Below are 18,626 nucleotides of genomic sequence, written 5' to 3' on the forward strand. Positions count from 1 at the left end.
GAAAATGTGATATGAAAGCCGGCTTTATGTTTCTAGAACCGTACCGCAATTGAGAATCTATTCACGTTTAGATGGAGTATTTGGCTGTTTTGGCTGGCAGAGCCAAGGTCTTTGGACTATAAAGGGTTAACATTAGGCTCCTATTTTACAGCTCAAGATTAGAACATCTCTCATTGCATTTTGGTTTTTACACATCGTGGCATCTTTGCCTGATTTCATGTTTTGATGTACAGTTACAGTTGAAGTCGGAAGTTTACATACGCCTTAGCCAAATACGTTTAAACCCAGTTTTTCACAATTCCTGACATTTAATCCTAGTAAAAATGTCCTGTCTTAGGTCAATTAGGATCACCACTTTAATTTAACCTCTCTGGGCTAGGCGGGACGAATTCGTCCCACCTACGCAACAGCCAGTGTAATCCAGCGGCGCGATTTTCAAATACCTTAGAAATGCTATTACTTCAATTTCTCAAACATATGACTATTTTACAGCATTTTAAAGACAAGACTCTCGTTAATCTAACCACACTGTCTGATTTCAAAAGGCTTTACAACGCAAGCAAAACATTAGATTATGTCAGAGTACCCAGCCAGAAATAAATTCACCGGAGGTTTGCGGGGGTATGCTAGTTCTGAACGTCACATGCTAATGTAAAAAGCTGGTTTTTGATATAAATATGAACTTGATTGAACAAAACATGCATGTATTGTATAACATAATGTCCTAGGATTGTCATCTGATGAAGATCATCAAAGGTTAGTGCTGCATTTAGCTGTCTTCTGGGTGTTTGTGACATTATATGCTAGCTTGAAAAATGGGTGTCTGATTATTTCTGGCTGGGTACTCTGCTGACATAATCTGTTTTGCTTTCGTTGTAAAGCCTTTTTGAAATCGGACAGTGTGGTTAGATTAACGAGAGTCTTGTCTTTAAAATGGTGTAAAATAGTCATATGTTTGAGAAATTGAAGTAATAGCATTTCTAAGGTATTTGAAAATCGTGCCACGGGATTACACTGGCTGTTGCATAGGTGGGACGATTACGTCCCGCCTAGCCCAGAGAGGTTAACAAGAAATTTGTGGAGTGTTTGAAAAACGAGTTTTAATGACTCCAACCTAAGTGTATGTAAACTTCCGACTTCAACTGTATATGCAAATAGCACATCAGATTTAGCTCCTAGGTTGTTGGAAAGCCAGGGCAAACAGTGTTACCTGGGTTATGTAAAATGTAACATTCAGATCTATGATACCTAGTCGGTTCACCTCGATCTCTTGAAGAGTGGGCACAACTACATGAAAGCTGAAGTTTTCCCCAATGTGTTAAGTTTAAACAAGTTTTTGGCTGTCGTCAAATAAATAAATACATTTGCGGTTTACACTTTTAAAGACAACTTGTTTAACTCTGCTTAGGGTTAGTATTTAATCTTGGCACATTGTACTGTATACTATTGTTCAACCTACATCCTAATGAAGGTGTGTGTCAGACCATCTTTTTAATAAAAAGTGGAGGAACATTGTGAAATGTCACTTTTCCTTTTTCAATTACATTAGCATTCATGTAGTGTTTTTTTTTTTATGTATTTTTTTTTTTGTAATTACTTTTGTCTACGTCACTGAACACATGCAAGCTCAATCAAACCATTTGTTCCCATCACAGGCCTGCCAAATTGTTAGCCCTGCTAGATAAATGGTGTTAGTGCTATCCGCGATCCCATAACCTTTACCGACTCTTAACTCTTACCTTAGCCATTGTAAATTTCAACTTCCATGGGGTAAGGACGTCCCAAAGAACCCAGATAGCAAGGACCATTAATTATGCCTTCCAAATGTCACCGTATTCCCTATATCGTGCACTATTTTTTTTTTTTTACATGGTGCACTATATAGGGTGCAAGTTTGGACACGTAAATGCACTTGATTCATCTCCTATATTGTCATTAGCATAGATAATCAGGCCGCTTTTAATTGAGCCATCGCTGTCTGTGATGATCTTTTGAAATTCAAATGGTCGTTAGTTAAAATGTTGGAGGGACTTCACTTGTGTGGGCTTGTAAAAGTTATTTGCCACGCCAGATCTGATATGACACGTCAACATGGCTATGGAAATATATAATAGCATGGTGTAGTTATAGGACATGTTAATCAGTCACTTGTTTTGACAGAACAATCATTAATAATTTAGGTCTTTCACTTCACTTGTTAATGCATGCAAAATATATGTTTGCATATCATGACTCTTGGTGTGTGTGTGCATGACAATAAGCAAATTGCCCATACTCATATGCTATGTGGCTTTGAGAAGCTGTAGTGGGGGGGGGGGGGGGGGTCAGAATTGTGAACAAAAGACGTGGCTGTCCCAATACGAGACCAGTGTGTGTGATGTGATTTTCCACCCCACATTTGACCACCTGGTTCTCTTAATTAATTCACTCCCTCCCGTCCTGGTGGTGTGCATCCTTTTCATTTTGCACGGGGTGCAATCAATTCTCCTAAAACGTGTACGGGGGTGCAGCTGTCCGAAAATCTAGTTTCTATTAATGAGATGGGGTGGGGGAGTGCTGGACGCTACACTCACAGCTTATGATGATTCTGATGAACTCAAGGATGTTGCCTTTACTGTTAAGGGTATAACTTTGAAAACGTCACTAACTGGAATATGTGTTCAATAAATAAATTGGGTCCAAAATAATGTTTGTGTGTTTACAATGTTGAAGACCTCTTTTTCTCTCAATGTCTATGGTGTGTGTGCATGATGTGGTTGTGAGTTTTTAGATGGCTGTGCTATAGATTTATACTCTGTGTCTGAGAGATGTTCAGAGTTGAGCAGTTAGTAAATTCTTTTCTTTTTTTTACTTGCCTAGCATTTTTTGGCACATGATTAGGTAGGCCTAGCATTTTTGGGGGGATTCTGGGATTGGATTAGTCCATCAAGAGGATACTTATGATTCCCACCCCCTACCAGACTACAGCATGCCAATCCATATCAGGGCATCTCTGATACTAATTAAAGAGTTGCACCGCACCACCACTACTCTGACTTGCATAGGGTTTTTGGAACAATTAAACATAGGCAACATTTTTCTGAGAAGGGATTCAATGAGTCTGTCAAGAAGGCGCTTAATGTTTGCCCTGGGATAGACTGAGCCTGCGTCTATGGCACTTCTTCTCCCTGTTGTTTACATGTCCGGCCTTCTCATCTGAGGATGGAGTCAGAAACTCTTAGGCAGCAGCTAAAGCCTATTCTGAGGTGTAGGGTTGTCATGATACCTGTATCGCGATGCAACGATACTAGATTTTCCTTGGCAAAAAAGGAAACACAAAGCAGACTGAACTCTTGGGTCCTTAAAAAAGATTTTTTTTTATTCTTCTTTTTTTTGCCACGATACCTCTGAGAATCGTGACAACCCTAATTAGTTGTATATGCAGGTCTGAAGACCTGAGGTGCTCTAGATCAGTGAAATTACTCACTAGTAGTAGTCTATAGGCTAGCTTGATAGATTTTTTTTTTTTTAATTTTTGAAAGTTTAACAAAATACATACACAGTATACATTTGGAAACTTGCCAGGGATGAAAGTCAATTGCATATTTCCATACAGCAGCAAGATGGATAAAGTCAATGGACTGTTGATTTTCGGCTTGGACATGATATGGCCCGTCATGGGTTAGCCCTAGTTCATGATTTAGATGGTCTGATAAAGGCCTATTCAATGACTTACATTTTAGCCTTTGATTTTGGACTAAATGCTCTCCTATCACTCAAACTTTAAATGAGATGGCCAAAGAGGTGACTTCCACTTTAATTGGCATATCTCTGCACACACAGACACACGCCATCAAATGTAGCCTGCCTAGGCCATGCATGTCACCTGTGGGGCCCCTTGCATGCATGCATGCATGCATAGCCCTTATACTGACCTGGGGGGGTGACTGTCTGGGCTGGGTGGCAGGAGAGAACAGATGAGATGGCTGGACAGCACAGTGCCCTGCTAGTGCACTATGTACCGGGTCTGACCCAGTGTGGTAGGATGGCTGTTTTACTATCTGGGGTGGCATCGGCGATAACAAATGAGGAGACGACGACAACAGTGCCTTACTAGTGCACTACCACTCAACCTGTCCTGCCCGCCCCTCACCCTCTCCCCCTGTTACCCCATATCCAGATGCTGGCCAGAGGAGTCGCCGGCGCACTGGGGCGGATCAGATGACCCCGCAGAGGGAGGGGGAGCTGGGGGGGGCACGGCAGGGGGTGGCCTGCCACTCAACTTCCAGCACAGGTCAGTAGTGTACAGGACCCACAGGACTGACCGCATGCCCCATGAGAGCACCACACCTGCTCCTGCTCATACCCCCCTGACCCCCCCCCCATATCTCCCTCCATGGCCCCTCTCCCACTCAAATCCAGCAGTGATTTAAAAAATAATAATAATAATTGTACCTGAACTCCTCTCACTTGCAAAATAAAAAATGTTGCTCAGTGAGACAAACCTGTGTAATTAAAGGTTAAATATATAATTAAGACTGACACACAGGTGGACACAATTATGCTCGAACAAGTAATGTAACGCGCGATGCCCTCGTTATCGACAGACACATCAATATACACTTCTTCTCAGCATATAAATACTCACGCATTTCCCAATATGATATAGCCAAGGTTAGGCCTCCTGCATGGACACAACTGGACTTGGTGTTGAGGTTAGGTGTTGCCTACTCATTCATATGTTGTATCATGGTTGTTGTCTCTCTGATGCCTGTGTCGGCAATGTTTCAAAACAGCTTATCAGTTGAACACCTTTTTACCTTTGTCAAGCTCCTCTTTTGGGTAGTATTATTTTTAGTAGTATTGGTTGGTCAATTTATTTTATCCATCAAATCCTTGACTGTACGTTTTAGCTGTTGCGTATTTCAGCACATGATTCCCCAATGTATTTCATGAGTTTGAATATGAGATGTTTTGTGGTTTATAAATAGGCATAGATGCAAAAAAAACAAAGGTTCCCTTCAGTTGAGGATCACAGCTCTAGGGAGTTATCATGACACTCTGGAAGGACTCAATATTAAGCTCTTCACTGAAGCTGCACAGATCAGAGCAATGAGGAATATGCGAGTCATGTTTCTGTGTGTGTTGTGTCAGGGATTTTCAAACTTTTTAATGTCAAGGCCTCCTAAATATTATGAGCCCGTGGGCAAGGACCCCCTACTAAAATTGCATTTTCACGAGCTGCCATTTAAATTCCCGAGAGCCCCATTGAGCTCACAATCTTTACAATGACTAACAGTGGTAATCCTACACATTTTGCCATGAGGTTGAGAGAGAATTTAGCAGTTTTAAAGCAAATTTCCTGCTATTCTACACATTTTGCCATGGCTTATGCCGTGTTCGTATGCTATCTGAGCAGTATTGGGTACCTAACTAAGTTTTTTGTTTGGGGGGGCCTGCCGCCGGAAGTATTAATAATTTGGTTGGGTACCCATGGAGGTCGGGGCCCCAGGGCGCAAGCCCTGCGTGGCCGTTAGTAATAAGGCCCTGGACTACCAGTGATGGCGCCTGGCCCATTAGTTTGTTTGCATAATTTAATTTTTTAATTGAGAGTTTATAATATAATTAAAAGTCAAGTGTCGCTGAGTGGGTGTTCAGCAGAGTATGCTTTCACCAAAAAATTGCTGCGTGTACAAAAGTAACATGGCTTTGGAGGTAACTTGATAAGTGCTATGGGGGACCAAGATATTAAGCTCAATGTGAAACTGAGTGTGTGATAATACAACTACTTTTTTCTTTTTTTAAATTGGTTTTTATAAATCCATTAATACAGAACCTTGCACTACTAGATCAATGCTGGATGGACGAACCTCATCGACTCTAATTTAGCTCGCTTTTCCATGGCGCGGCACATGCTATAAAATGACTAGGACAAGCAGGCATATATTCTAATCTTACCTCCAACTCCCTCTCTTCCTCGCTCTCTTTCTTCTCCCCCCCTCTCTCCTTTCTCGCCGGCAGGAAACACGCCCTGAACTGTCACAGAATGAAGCCTGCCCTCTTCAGCGTTCTGTGTGAGATCAAAGAGAAGACCGGTGAGTCTCCACTTTTTGTTCTCAACTCTCATCCCAGTCTGCCTGAATCTCAGTTCGCTACCTTTCTACTGAAATGTGCACTCAATAGGAATTGTTTTATAACGCAAACCCACATTTCTGTGAAAAAATACAATTTTATTGTCGGATACCTTATTCCTCCCCACACATTTCAAAGCATTGGATTGGTGTAAGCATGAGCTGGGGAGTTTCCACAATATCTCTTATACCAGTGCTTTTCTTTTTAAATCGATGAAGTGCAGAACTTGAACGAGCACTCGTTCACTGGGACCTATAGGCCCTGGTCAAAAGAAGTGCTCTATATAGGGAAGAAGGTGCCATTTGGGTTGCGGACCAGTACTCTGCACCAATATTTTCAGGTTGTTTCAGACATATAGGCCTTATGGGTGCTTCTATTGGTTCGTTAATGGCAACCTTGGCACATGATTCATTACCTATTGATTCCTCAGATAACACTATTGACTGGATATTGATGTCATTGGTTGATTTGGTAACTAAGGTTTGAAAGGAAAGTAGGTGGTTGTTTTTGTTATGCTGAGCTGATCCAAACCTGCTGGAAGCAATCGAGCTAATATCAATTTGAACTACATTTTCTGTGTCTGAGCAATTTCAAAGGGCAGGGAAAGAATCTGTGACAGTACGCTACAGTGGGGGAAAAAAGTATTTGATCCCCTGCTGATTTTGTATGTTTGCCCACTGACAAAGAATCTATCAGTCTATAATTTTAATGGTAGGTTTATTTGAACAGTGAGAGACACAATTAAAAACAAAAATATCCAGAAAAACACATGTCAAAAATGTTATAAATTGATTTGCATTTTAATGAGGGAAGTAAGTATTTGACCCCCTCTCAATCAGAAAGATTTCTGGCTCCCAGGTGTCTTTTATACAGGTAACGAGCTGAGATTAGGAGCACACTCTTAAAGGGAGTGCTCCTAATCTCAGTTTGTTACCTGTATAAAAGACACCTGTCCACAGAAGCAATCAATCAATCAGATTCCAAACTCTCCACCATGGCCAAGACCAAAGAGCTCTCCAAGGATGTCAAGTACAAGATTGTAGACCTACGCATGGCTGGTTTGGGCTACAAGACCATCGCTAAGCAGCTTGGTGAGAAGGTGACAACATTTGGTGCGATTATTCGCAAATGAAAGAAACACAAAAGAACTGTCAATCTCCCTCAGCCTGGGGCTCCATGCAAGAGCTCACCTCGTGGAGTTGCAATGATCATGAGAACGGTGAGGAATCAGCCCAGAACTACATGGGAGGATCTTGTCAATGATCTCAAGTCAGCTGGGACCATAGTCACCAAGAAAACAATTGGTAACACACTACGCCGTGAAAGACTGAAATCCTGCAGCGCCCGCAAGGTCCACCTGCTGGCGCTGCACATACACATGCCCGTCTGAAGTTTGCCAATGAACATCTGAATGATTCATAGGACAACTGGTGAAAGTGTTGTGGTCAGATGAGACCAAAATGGAGCTCTTTGGCATCAACTCAACTCGCCGTGTTTGGAGGAGGAGGAATGCTGCCTGTGACCCCAAGAACACCATCCCCACCGTCAAACATGGAGGTGGAAACATTATGCTTTGGGGGTGTTTTTCTGCTAAGGGGACAGGACAACTTCACCGCATCAAAGGGATGATGGACGGGGCCATGTACTGTCAACTCTTGGGTGAGAACCTCCATCCCTCAGCCAGGGCACTGAAAATGGGTCGTGGATGGGTATTCCAGCATGACAATGACCCAAAACACACAGCCAAGGCAACAAAGGAGTGGCTCAAGAAGGAGCACATTAAGGTCCTGGAGTGGCCTAGCCAGTCTCCAGACCTTGATCCCATAGAAAATCTGTGGAGGGAGCTGAAGGTTCGAGTTGCCAAACGTCAGCCTCAACTTTACTGACTTGGAGAAGATCTGCAAAGAGGAGTGGGACAAAATTCCTCCTGAGATTGTGTGCAAACCTGGTGGCCAACTACAAGAAACGTCTGACCTCTGATTGCCAACAAGGGTTTTGCCACTAAGTCATGTTTTGCAGAGGGGTCAAATACTTATTTCGCTCATTAAAATGCAAATCATTTTATAACATTTGACATGTGTTTTTCTGGATTTTTTTTGTTCTTATTCTGTCGCTCACTGTTCAAATAAACCTACCATTAAAATGTATAGACTTATCATTTCTTTGTTAGTGGGCAAATGTACAAAATCAACAGGAGATCAAATACTTTTCCCCCCTCACTGTGTATGTGTGTATGTATGTGTGTGTGTGGAAATCCCTTTGAATTAGTGGATTCGGCTATTTCAGCCACACCCGTTGTTTACGGGTGTATACAGTTGAGAACACAGCCATGCAATCTCCATAGACAAACACTGGCAGTCGAATGGCCTTCCTGAAGAGCTTAGTGACTTTCAACATGGCACCGTCATAGGATGCCACCTTTCCAACAAGTCAGTTTGTCAAATTTTTGTCCCGGTCAACTGTAAGTGCTGTTATTGTGAAGTGGAAATGTCTAGGAGCAACAACTGCTCAGTCGCGGAGGGGTAGGCCTCACAAATCTCACAGAACGGGACCACTAAAGCATATAGCGCGTAAAAATAATTTGTCCTTGTTTGCAACACTCACTAGCGAGATCCAAACTGCCTCTGGAAGCAACGTCAGTACAAGAACGGTTCATTGGGAGGTTCATGAAAGGGGTTTTCATGGCCGAGCAGCCGCACGCACACAAGCCTAAGATCACTATGCGCAATGCCAAGAGTCGGCTGGATTGGTATAAAGCTCACCGCCATTGGACTCTGGAGCAGTGGAGACGCGTTCTCTGGATTGATGAATTTCGCTTCACAATCTGGCAGTCCGACAGACAAATCTGGGTTTGGCAGATGCCAGGAGAACGCTACCTACCCAATGCATAGTGCCAATGATAAAGTTTGGTGGAGAAATAATGGTCTGGGGCTGTTTTTATTTTTTATTTTTTTTAAATGTATTTTTTAATGCTTCGGGTTAGGCTCCTTTAGTACCAGTGAAGGGAAATCTTAACGCTACAGCATACAATTACATTCTAGACGATTCTGTGCTTCCAACTTTATGGCAACAGTTCAGGGAAGGCCCTTTCCTGTTTTAGTATAACAATGCCCCCATGCACAAAGCGAGGTCCATACAGAAATGGTTTGTTGATCGGCGTGGAAGAACTTGACTGGCTTGCACAGAGCCCTGACCTCAACCCGATCGAACACCTTTGAGATGAATTGGAACGCTGACTACGAGCCAGGCCTAATCGCCCAACATCAGTGCCCTACCTCCCTATTGCTCTTGTGGCTGAAGGGAAGCAAGTCCCCGCAGCAATGTTCGAACATCTAGTGGAATGCCTTCCCAGAAGAGTGGATGCTGTTAAAGCAGCAAAGGAGGGGACCAACTCCATATTAATGCCCATGATTTTGGAATGAGATGTTTGACGAGCAGGTGTCCACATACTTTTGGTCATGTCGTGCAGCTTTTCCAGACCAGCCATGGCTCTCATTAAAAAGTTATTTGTTCCTATCTTATTAGCTATTCTAGTCAGCTAGCGCTCTTTGGCATGGTTCAAAGGAGGAGGCCGGCTCAGGAGTGGCGGGATGGATGACAGATTGATGGTTATGTTGGCTGGCGTGGGAGGAGAGGGGCTGGGCTTTAGAGCTACCTGCCCTCCTTCTTTCTCCACTCTTACCTCTCCTTTTCATGGATTCTCTCTTTTCCCTGCCTTAATTACTTCCCCATCCTCCTCTACTCTCCCCTTCTCTTGCTCTCTCTCCTCTCCCCTTTATCGCTCTCATTTTGTAATGCAGTTTGAAAGTGCTGCTGCACTGCTGCCTGTTATGGTGGCCTGTCAGTAGTGCATTATTGCTCTCTCCTCATAGGACCAGAGTAAAGGGTAGGCTGGAAGGGGTAGGATACCCTGTTGTCCAGGCAACCAGCGGCCTTGTTTACCCTAATGCCTTTGATTTTTCACATAAGCTTTCTGGTGGAGAGAGGCCTGAAAAATGTGTGGCTGGATGAAATGGAGGCATAGAGCGCCAATGGTTATAGGTTAAATCAGTTTGGTTTGGATGTCACCTTTAGCTTTGCCATGGTTATTACATGAAATACACTAAACAAAATATATGAATGCAACAATTTCAAAGATTTACAGTTCATATAAGGAAAACAGTCGATATTAAATTAATTCATTTGGCCCTAATCTATGGATGTCCCATGACTGGGAATACAGATAAACATCTGGTCACAGATACCTTTTTTTAAAGAGTTACAATACCTGTGGTTGTATGTAGGCCTATGCTATTGTCAAGAATCTCAGCCACTGCTCCAGTCTGCTGGTTATTCTGTATTTAGTGGCCCTCTTCCTACCAGCTCTGTATAGGCCTACCTGATCTGCCATTTCCCTACGTCTCCACAAGACCCCCTGCAGGCTCCATGATGTATCTCTGGAATGTGAATAGAAGGCATCCCTTCCTCCTGCTCTTTGTATCCCTCACTCTCTCTCAATTCAAACATATGTTTACATTGCCAAAGCAAGGGAAATTAACAATCAGAAATTAACAGTAAACATGATACTCACAAAAGTTAAAGGATCGACATTTCAGATGTTACAATGTGCAAATTGTTGAAGTAGGAAAGAGAATCAATAAATATAGGTTATTATAGGTATTTACAATGGTGTTTGTGCTGCACTGGTTGCCTTTTTCTTGTGGCAACAGGTCACACATCTTGCTGCTGTGGTTGTACACTGTGGTATTTCACCTAATAGATATGGGAGTTTATCAGGATATGGATTTGTTTTCCAATTTTTGGTGTGTAATCTGAGGGAAATATGTGTCTCTATGGTCATACGTTTGGCAGGAGGTTAGGAAGTGCAGCTCGACTTCCACCTCATTTTGTGGGCAGAGGGCACATAGCCTGTCTTCTCTTGATAGCAAGTGCATGCTCACTGAGCTTCTACATAGTCAAAGCTTTCCTTAATTTTTGGTCAGTCACAGATGTGACAGGTATTCTGCTATGAATGTAGAAAATGTAATTTATAGACATCAGTTTGGGCCAAATCAAGGCTGGACAAAATCTGAACCACACACTCTGACTGGTTCAGATTTGGACTGGGCCAAAAACCAATGTCCGTGGATGTGTAAATCAACGCCAGTTCGGACTGCACCAAAAAAAGTCCAAAGGGTGTTGGTCTGTGCTTACTGAGGTGTAGCCTACACTGTTGCCTGAAGTTGATTTTTATGAATGCCTGTCTTATGTGGTAAGCCTACCATTTTGTAAAACACAAAAAAAAAGAACGTCTGGACAAGACCAAAAAAAGTTCAAAAGTTGTGGGCTCGTATTTACTGGGGTGTAGCGTACAATGTCGGCCAGCAGTGGAATTTTATGAATGCCCGTCCATGTGGTATGCCCACCATTTGTAAAAGTCAGTTGCATTGGCTTTATTAGTCCTGATTCCTGTGACAAATTGATTTGTCTATTTTAAGCTCTGAATATCAGCTACACAAATTTATCAGGAGTTATCGTGAGCCTATTTGCGATGTCTTTACACAGCGGGAAATGCAGATTTTTCTTTTTTTGCTATGATCAGCTTGTCAAAAAGGGACATATACAAACTTGAAAGTACTAATCATGACAATGGGGGGGAAACTCCTGGAAAACACTTGTGATTGTCCATTCCATATTGTCCATTTTACTTTGACCTGACCTGTTTTTAGGATATGTTTGTTAACATGACAGTGCATTTTTTTTGGGGGGGGGGGGGGGCACCATTTAGGTTAGGCTATTTGATCGGAGAAACCTGCATGATGTAAATGGTGTCCGTCTCATTAAATTTTATCTCCAGCCTGTAGGCTACAGAAAAGACCACATACTCTTTCTACCATGTTCTATATCTGCAATATGATTTATGCTAGATCATTATTTTTTTGTACTTCTTACCCCATTTTTTTCCCCCCAATTTTGTGATTATTTAATTGGTAATTAGTCTTGAAACGCCGTAGTCGACGTGCACACGCCCGGCCGCCACAAGGAGTCGCTAGAGCGATGGGACAAGGACTTCCCAGCTGGCCAAATCCTCCCCTAACCCGGATGACGCTGGGCCAATTGTGCACCGCCTAATGGGTCTCCTGGTCACGGCCGGCTGCGACACAGCCCGGGATTGAACCCGGATCTGTAGTGACGCCTCAAGCACTGCGACGCAGTTCCTTAGACCGCTGCACTACTTGGTAGGCCCTTAGATTTTTTAAATTTTTTTTTAATGGAATGTTGGTGGAGCACCGCAGTGACGTCTCTCCAACAGCACCCTGAAGAGATGTGCTGGGAATGGACAAGCAAAATATTTTGCTCACCTAAGAAGCCCTTATCCTGCCGGTTGAGAGAGTGTCATTGTTTTGGGGCAGAATTATGTGAGGTTTTATGTGTTGTTGGAGGTGCCTCTTGGTCAGTTTAACTCAGAAAATGTTTCCCTCGTCAATCTGCCGCCATTGGTGGCCATTTAATGAGCGGGCCGGCCGTGCTTGTAGACAAGCACCACGTGACTGGGTACTACCGGTAAGTTTCAAAATGAAAATTGTATGAAATGAAGAACACAATCTTTATCTCCTAACGTAAAGCACAAGTTGACTGCAGTTATTTACTTGGAGTAGCTACCAAAAAAAAAGTCAAGTAAATAGTTTTGACGGTATAACAAAATACCATCAGGCTGTTCAGCCTTCAATCAAGGCAGATGAAGGAGAGGAAACTGGTTAACTTAAGGATCGGCATTCCGTCAACGAGACAGTTGTAAATCATGCAGCTCGTTATGTCAAGATCGCAGATTTTAGAGAAACAACAACGGTCGGTACATATAATTGTCTTATCGGCTAAAAGCTTAAATTCTTGTTAATATAACTGAACTGTCCAATTTACAGTAGATATTACTGCTAAAAAATGCCATGCTATTGTTTGAGGAGAGCTCCTAACAACATAACACTTTTTTTTCACCGCTATAGGTTTGATAAATTCACCTCTGAAGGTGAAATGTGTACTTAAATTGGAGCAAGATTTCAGAATGTATCATCCAAAGGGTCCCATAACATGAACATAGTGCCGTTTTGTTACATAAAATCCTTTTTCATAGCCAAAAACGGTCCATATAGCATGCACGATTGATATTGTATTTCCACTCCTTCAATTTGCAAAGAAAGGAATCTGTGAATCTCACCATAAACGTTGTTTCAACAAGTCAAATCACGTTCGTATCTATTCCTCAGAGATCCTAGAAGGTATCAAGACTTCACTATTTCATTAGGGGTGTAGTATATCCTATAGGACATCATATTTGGTCAGAGAGCAGCGCCTTCATTGCACGCCGATGACGCGGGCGGCCATCACTTGAACGACTATCTTTGTCAAATGAGCACCAATCGGGGTCAAACAAAGCTAGCTAGATAGCCAATGAGCTGGGCTTTACAGGAAACCATGTGTATGTCGTAAAATGTAACTACTAACCTTGTACGACAGCATGCCTTTTCATTTTGGAGAAAATTATAAGGATATTCAGAGTTTTGAAAACTGGTTGTTTTGCAAATGTTGAACTTATAATATGGCTACTAATACTTGGAAAGCTAAATCAAAGTCCAAGTATACATATTTGATGATATTCTTGCAGAAAAATGGAATATGAATGCGAGTGTATCCTTCACGATTTGCCCAAATGTACCTGGGGACTTCACAATAAAAGTCTTGTAGTTCACTCATACTTCAAGTTATTTATCTGAATCTTTGCACATGCACTGCTGCCATCTTGTGGACACGATCGGAATTACAACCAGAGTGATGGCTAGAACGAAGACCTTTCTCTTGCATTTCAAAGATGGTGGTAGAAAAATACTTTTTTTTCCTTTTTTTTCTACCAACTCTATTGTGTCATATTTTCCTGCATTCAAGTCACATTTCCACCAACTTCAAACTGTTTCCTTTCAAATGGTACCAAGAATATGCATATCCTTGCTTTAGGGCCTGAGCTACAGGCAGTTAGATTTGTGTATGTCATTTAGGCAAAAATTGAAAAAAAGTGGGCTATCCCTAAAGTTTTTATTTTTATAGACTTTTTAAGCAGTGTAAGCCCTATTTCCAAATACCCCAGTATACGGTATACCACCAAAGCCTAAATTACATTGAGCTGATTTCTGACCTGTTCTTTCTTTTTCCTTAGCATATTTCTTTACTGTTTGTTTCAATATAGTGAAGGCGTAGGCCTCTTTCTCGCACTCCCTCTCCTGCAGCCTATGGAAGGCCCCAATCAGTAGTCCTCTAGTATCTCTACTAGATTTTCTGCAGTCTTCACACACTGAACAGCAGGGATAAAAGCAAAGTCAGTGCTCTGGTCTACTCCTGCTGCTTCGGTCTTGTCCTCTACCCCTCCTTCTCTCGCTTCGCCTCGCTCCCATTCTTGAAAGAGAAGACTTGCTCTGAACTCCGGGCTTTGATATGGTAATAATGGGGGAGGGGAGGTGAATTCCTCTGAGTGCTGCAGTTGGGTAGATTGTTTTCATTGTTAAGGAAATGTTCTGCTCAAAATACCAGGACCCCCTCTCCCCCTTCACTTCTCCACCACAAGTCTCTCGCTCTTTATTTTTCTCTCCCCCCCCCCCTCTGCTCTCTTTCTCTCACGTTAAACATTACCTTCATATGCGTGAACATTTTATTTTGTTAAAATCTTTTGAAGATTCACTCTGAAACAAATTTAAAAGCCATGGGAAGGGAAAGACAGGAATTGATCAAAGTTGAAGAGACAACTCCTTTGCTTCCATTCTGGGTTGACGGCTTGTTCTGTTCTCTCTTGGGCATTGGCAGTGAAAATAGCTGCTGGTGCAATGGGGAAAGTTTTGTCAAAGGCCATTGCTATTACTTTTTAATCCTAGTTTGCTTGCGTGCTCGCCTGCCTTTTCTGCAGCTAAGTTCACTCTCGACATGACACTACACATTTCTTTCATTCCTCTCTCTGCACTGTTGTTTTTCCTGGTTAATAATATGCCATTTAGCAGAGGCTTTCATCCAAAGCGACACAATGCATGTGTACATTTTTACGTATGGGTCAGCTGGAAACTAACCCACGTCCCTTGGAGTTGCATGCACCATGCTCTACTGAATGTGCCAGCACAGAGGTCTTTTATTTTTAATTTTACCTTTAATTTTACTAGGCAAGTCAGTTAAGAACAAATTCTTATTTTCAATGACGGCCTAGGAACAGTGGGTTAACTGCCTTGTTCAGGGGCAGAACGACAGATTTGTACCTTGTCAGCTGGGGGATTTGATCTTGCCACCTTTCGGTTACTAGTCCAACGCTCTAACCACTAGGCTACGCTGCTGCCCCTGTCTGACTGAACCAGTGTTGTAGAATGTTTTCAAGATCTAAGCAGTAAAAACTAATGGCGGAACATGACTGCCTCAAGCACGCCTATTTATTGAAATATTTATGCCGAGGTGCAAGCCAGGGTTTTGAAATCGACTTCAACCCACTTAAAAGCACCAGCCATGTTGTTTTTCAGCCTCCAGATGAAGCTGTTTTTTCTTTTATTGGTTGTTTATTGAAAAGGCAATAAGCTGTAATTCTTTCCTGAAGTGAACCTAGTTGTTGTCTAGAACTAGGCAATGAAAATCGATAATATAATGTATGCCGTTTAGCAGTTGGTTTTTTTATTTATTTTTATTTTTTTATATAAAATGACTTAATAATGTGTGCAAACATTTTTACGTATGGGTGGCTCTGGAATTTAATCCACAATCCTGGCATTGCCATGCCCTATCAACCGAACCATAAAGGACAACACAATTAAATATTGAATGTCTCTAACCGTAGACATCCTTGACTGTTCTAGATCAGTGTTTGTCAACCTCCAGTCTGTGGACTGCTACTGTTACCTGGGATGATGCTGATCGCTGCTTGAGATAGTTCGGACACTGATTTAGACGGCTTTCAGAATTTAGGCCTAGATTTATTGTAAAATGTTCTCCAAGGAGCAAAACACCTATCTTGCCCGGTCAAGTACAGAAAAGGTTGAGAAATACTTGTCTGTGTCTAAAAAGGAACCCTTTTTACCTGCCCTGGTCAAAATGTGTACAATTTCATACACACAGAGCTGTAGACCTATAGCATTGGTCCTGGCTCTGCTTTAGTACTGACCAGACTAGAGCCATCAGCCCTGCCGTCCAGTGAATCACAGGACTAATTAAGCCCTTTTAATTATTATTATTATTTTTCAAAGAGCTTCATTTGAACCTACCTGTAAAACTTAATGAGTTGTTGGAGAAACCTCAATACTTTTTTTTAATGCATTTTTTTATGAGGTTGAAGCTTTAGGCGTCTGTTGGCTGAACAGCAGCCCGCACCCAAGCTTTGGGTAAAGGTAAATTCATATAGGCCTTGTACAGTATGCCACTTGGGACAAAAGAGAAACACATACCGTTTACAACACAGTAGGACAACTGGGTTGAAGCTTGTTAACTGAATGTAGAACATAGAATTGTTCTCAACTTTGTTTGTAAATTAAGCCCTTTACAACTTGAACCTAAGCAGGCTAACTACTAGTGCTGCACGGTATACTGACACTTCTGTACTTTTTTATACTAGAACATGAAATATGGTTTGGTACTAGAATTTGGTACTTTTGGTTCTTCTGTCAAATGTGTCTCATGTCATATACGGAATGAGAGGATCGAGACTGTCTAGTAATTTTTCTGAATCTTCTCAAGGGGGCTGTAGTAAACTAGCCAGGCTACTTGCACTTGCGCATGCAATTGACACAGTGCAAGCCACATTTGAGAGGAGAGAGAAAATACTGACGGCATGGCTTCTTATAACAAACATTGTACCTCCACGCCCGCAACTCGACAAAACTAGCTCCAGAAGCGAACAATAGGAATACTTTGCTTTCAGAGCAGATGAGCGCCAGCCCATCAAAACAACTATGTGAAAGGAGTTACAAAGCAGTACAGGGTAAGGGAGAGTTTGTAGCAAAACGACAAACTATTTTACACATGACATTTTGCATTGTTACGTTATTCTACTAGCAACAACATTTGAATAAGGTTTGAGTGACAGTGACCACGTTTCCATCCACAGTTTTTATGCGAGTAAGGTCATAACGTAAAACATGAATCACAACAGCGCTGATGGAAACAGGAAGTTTGGGTACATTTTTATAAATGTCAACAGATCATGTTCGACATGGTTGGCTCTTTTTGTGTCTGTACAATTAATTATGCGAGAGAGGGCGGTGGAAACTCCTTTTATGCACCAATATTGATCTAATAACCATATCGAAGTAAACTTGGAATCACGTGATATGGTGTGTTGTCCTCCCACGTCGACTTGGGAAAACATGCAGTTTATTAGGCTACAAGATTAAATAAGTTATGAACTTCAGAGTGGTGAAAGTGCACAGTGATTTTGATGCCCTTTCCAATAAATATCCAGTCTCTTATTCTGGTGACATAATGATTGATGTTTGACTGCCGTTTTGTCAAATAAAAACGTTCTCGCTCTTATCCATAATAATCTCATGTAGACTAGCCTACCTGCATTGTATCTGCAAACTGTTGGCTAGAGCGCACGTGCCAAGACCAGAATAGGCTATTTAACACAACAGTTTTTGTAACAAAACTATTGGTAGAGTTGGAAATGCAATGGAAACGCATTGAATGTTAGATTTTTATTCGGTAAATGAAAACTCGAGCGAAATAATACATTTTGTGTGCATGTCATCAAGCACAGATTTTTATCCACAAGTCTGTTTGGAAACACCACTGCTGAAACACAATGCTGATTCTAGAATATTGTCATGAAAATCTGTTGCCAATTGGATGGAAACCTAGTTGGTGGCATGATCATACAGTGTATTCAGCATGACATTCATGTGAGCATTATACTATGATTACAACCAAAAAGTAATGTGAAATGCACTCATAACTTAGCTATAATGGCAATATATTAAGACTACTTTGTGTTTGTCTGGGCTTGCTAGCAGTAGCCACTAGCCAGCCAGCATCCATGGGAGTTGAAATGCACTCTGGAAATCGTAGCATGCTGTGTAAAATCCATTGTATTTCTATTGTGTGTGTGTGTGTGTGTGTGTGTGTGTGTAGACTATTGCAATATAGAAGCTTAAGAAACGAGCTAAAGTGTTTATGTTTTGGAACTAAACTATTAATTTAATACAATAATACAATAATATTATGGCCGTAGATGAGCAAATGAACCCTGATATGTATCAAATTAAAATGTTAAAACGGTTTTAGATGTACGACAATTATTTTGTATGCGCTGAGTCTCATGGTTCTGCAGAAGGAGCATTTTAAATATATTCTTCTGTTATTTAATATAATTCTACTATTTGTATTAATTTGCATCACTTTCAATGACTTATTTTAAAAGCAAACCGTAAATTCCACTATTATGGCTAGCTTCACTACACAACCAAGTCCGGCCGAGCCTCACTAGCCAGATGAAGCTAGCTGGCTGCTTATAACGTTAGCTTTGG

The 18,626-nt window shown here is 41.7% G+C and overlaps 1 protein-coding gene across 5 annotated transcripts in view; it reads left to right on the forward strand.

The window, feature by feature from the left end:
* Positions 1-18,626, forward strand: part of LOC106607421 (pre-B-cell leukemia transcription factor 1) — a 49,625-nt gene that overhangs the window by 2,416 nt on the left and 28,583 nt on the right. For 3 of the 5 annotated variants that reach the window (XM_014204347.2, XM_014204348.2, XM_014204350.2), the window contains exons 2-3: positions 4,160-4,273; positions 6,001-6,074. In XM_014204347.2, coding sequence (XP_014059822.1) covers positions 4,160-4,273; positions 6,001-6,074 — 188 coding nt within the window. The remainder of the gene's footprint in view (positions 1-4,159; positions 4,274-6,000; positions 6,075-18,626) is intronic. The other 2 variants (XM_014204349.2, XM_014204352.2) reach the window with 1 other exon arrangement.

The sequence above is a fragment of the Salmo salar genome, chromosome ssa06 (genome assembly GCF_905237065.1).
Source record: "Salmo salar chromosome ssa06, Ssal_v3.1, whole genome shotgun sequence".
Classification (NCBI taxonomy): Eukaryota; Metazoa; Chordata; class Actinopteri; order Salmoniformes; family Salmonidae; genus Salmo; species Salmo salar.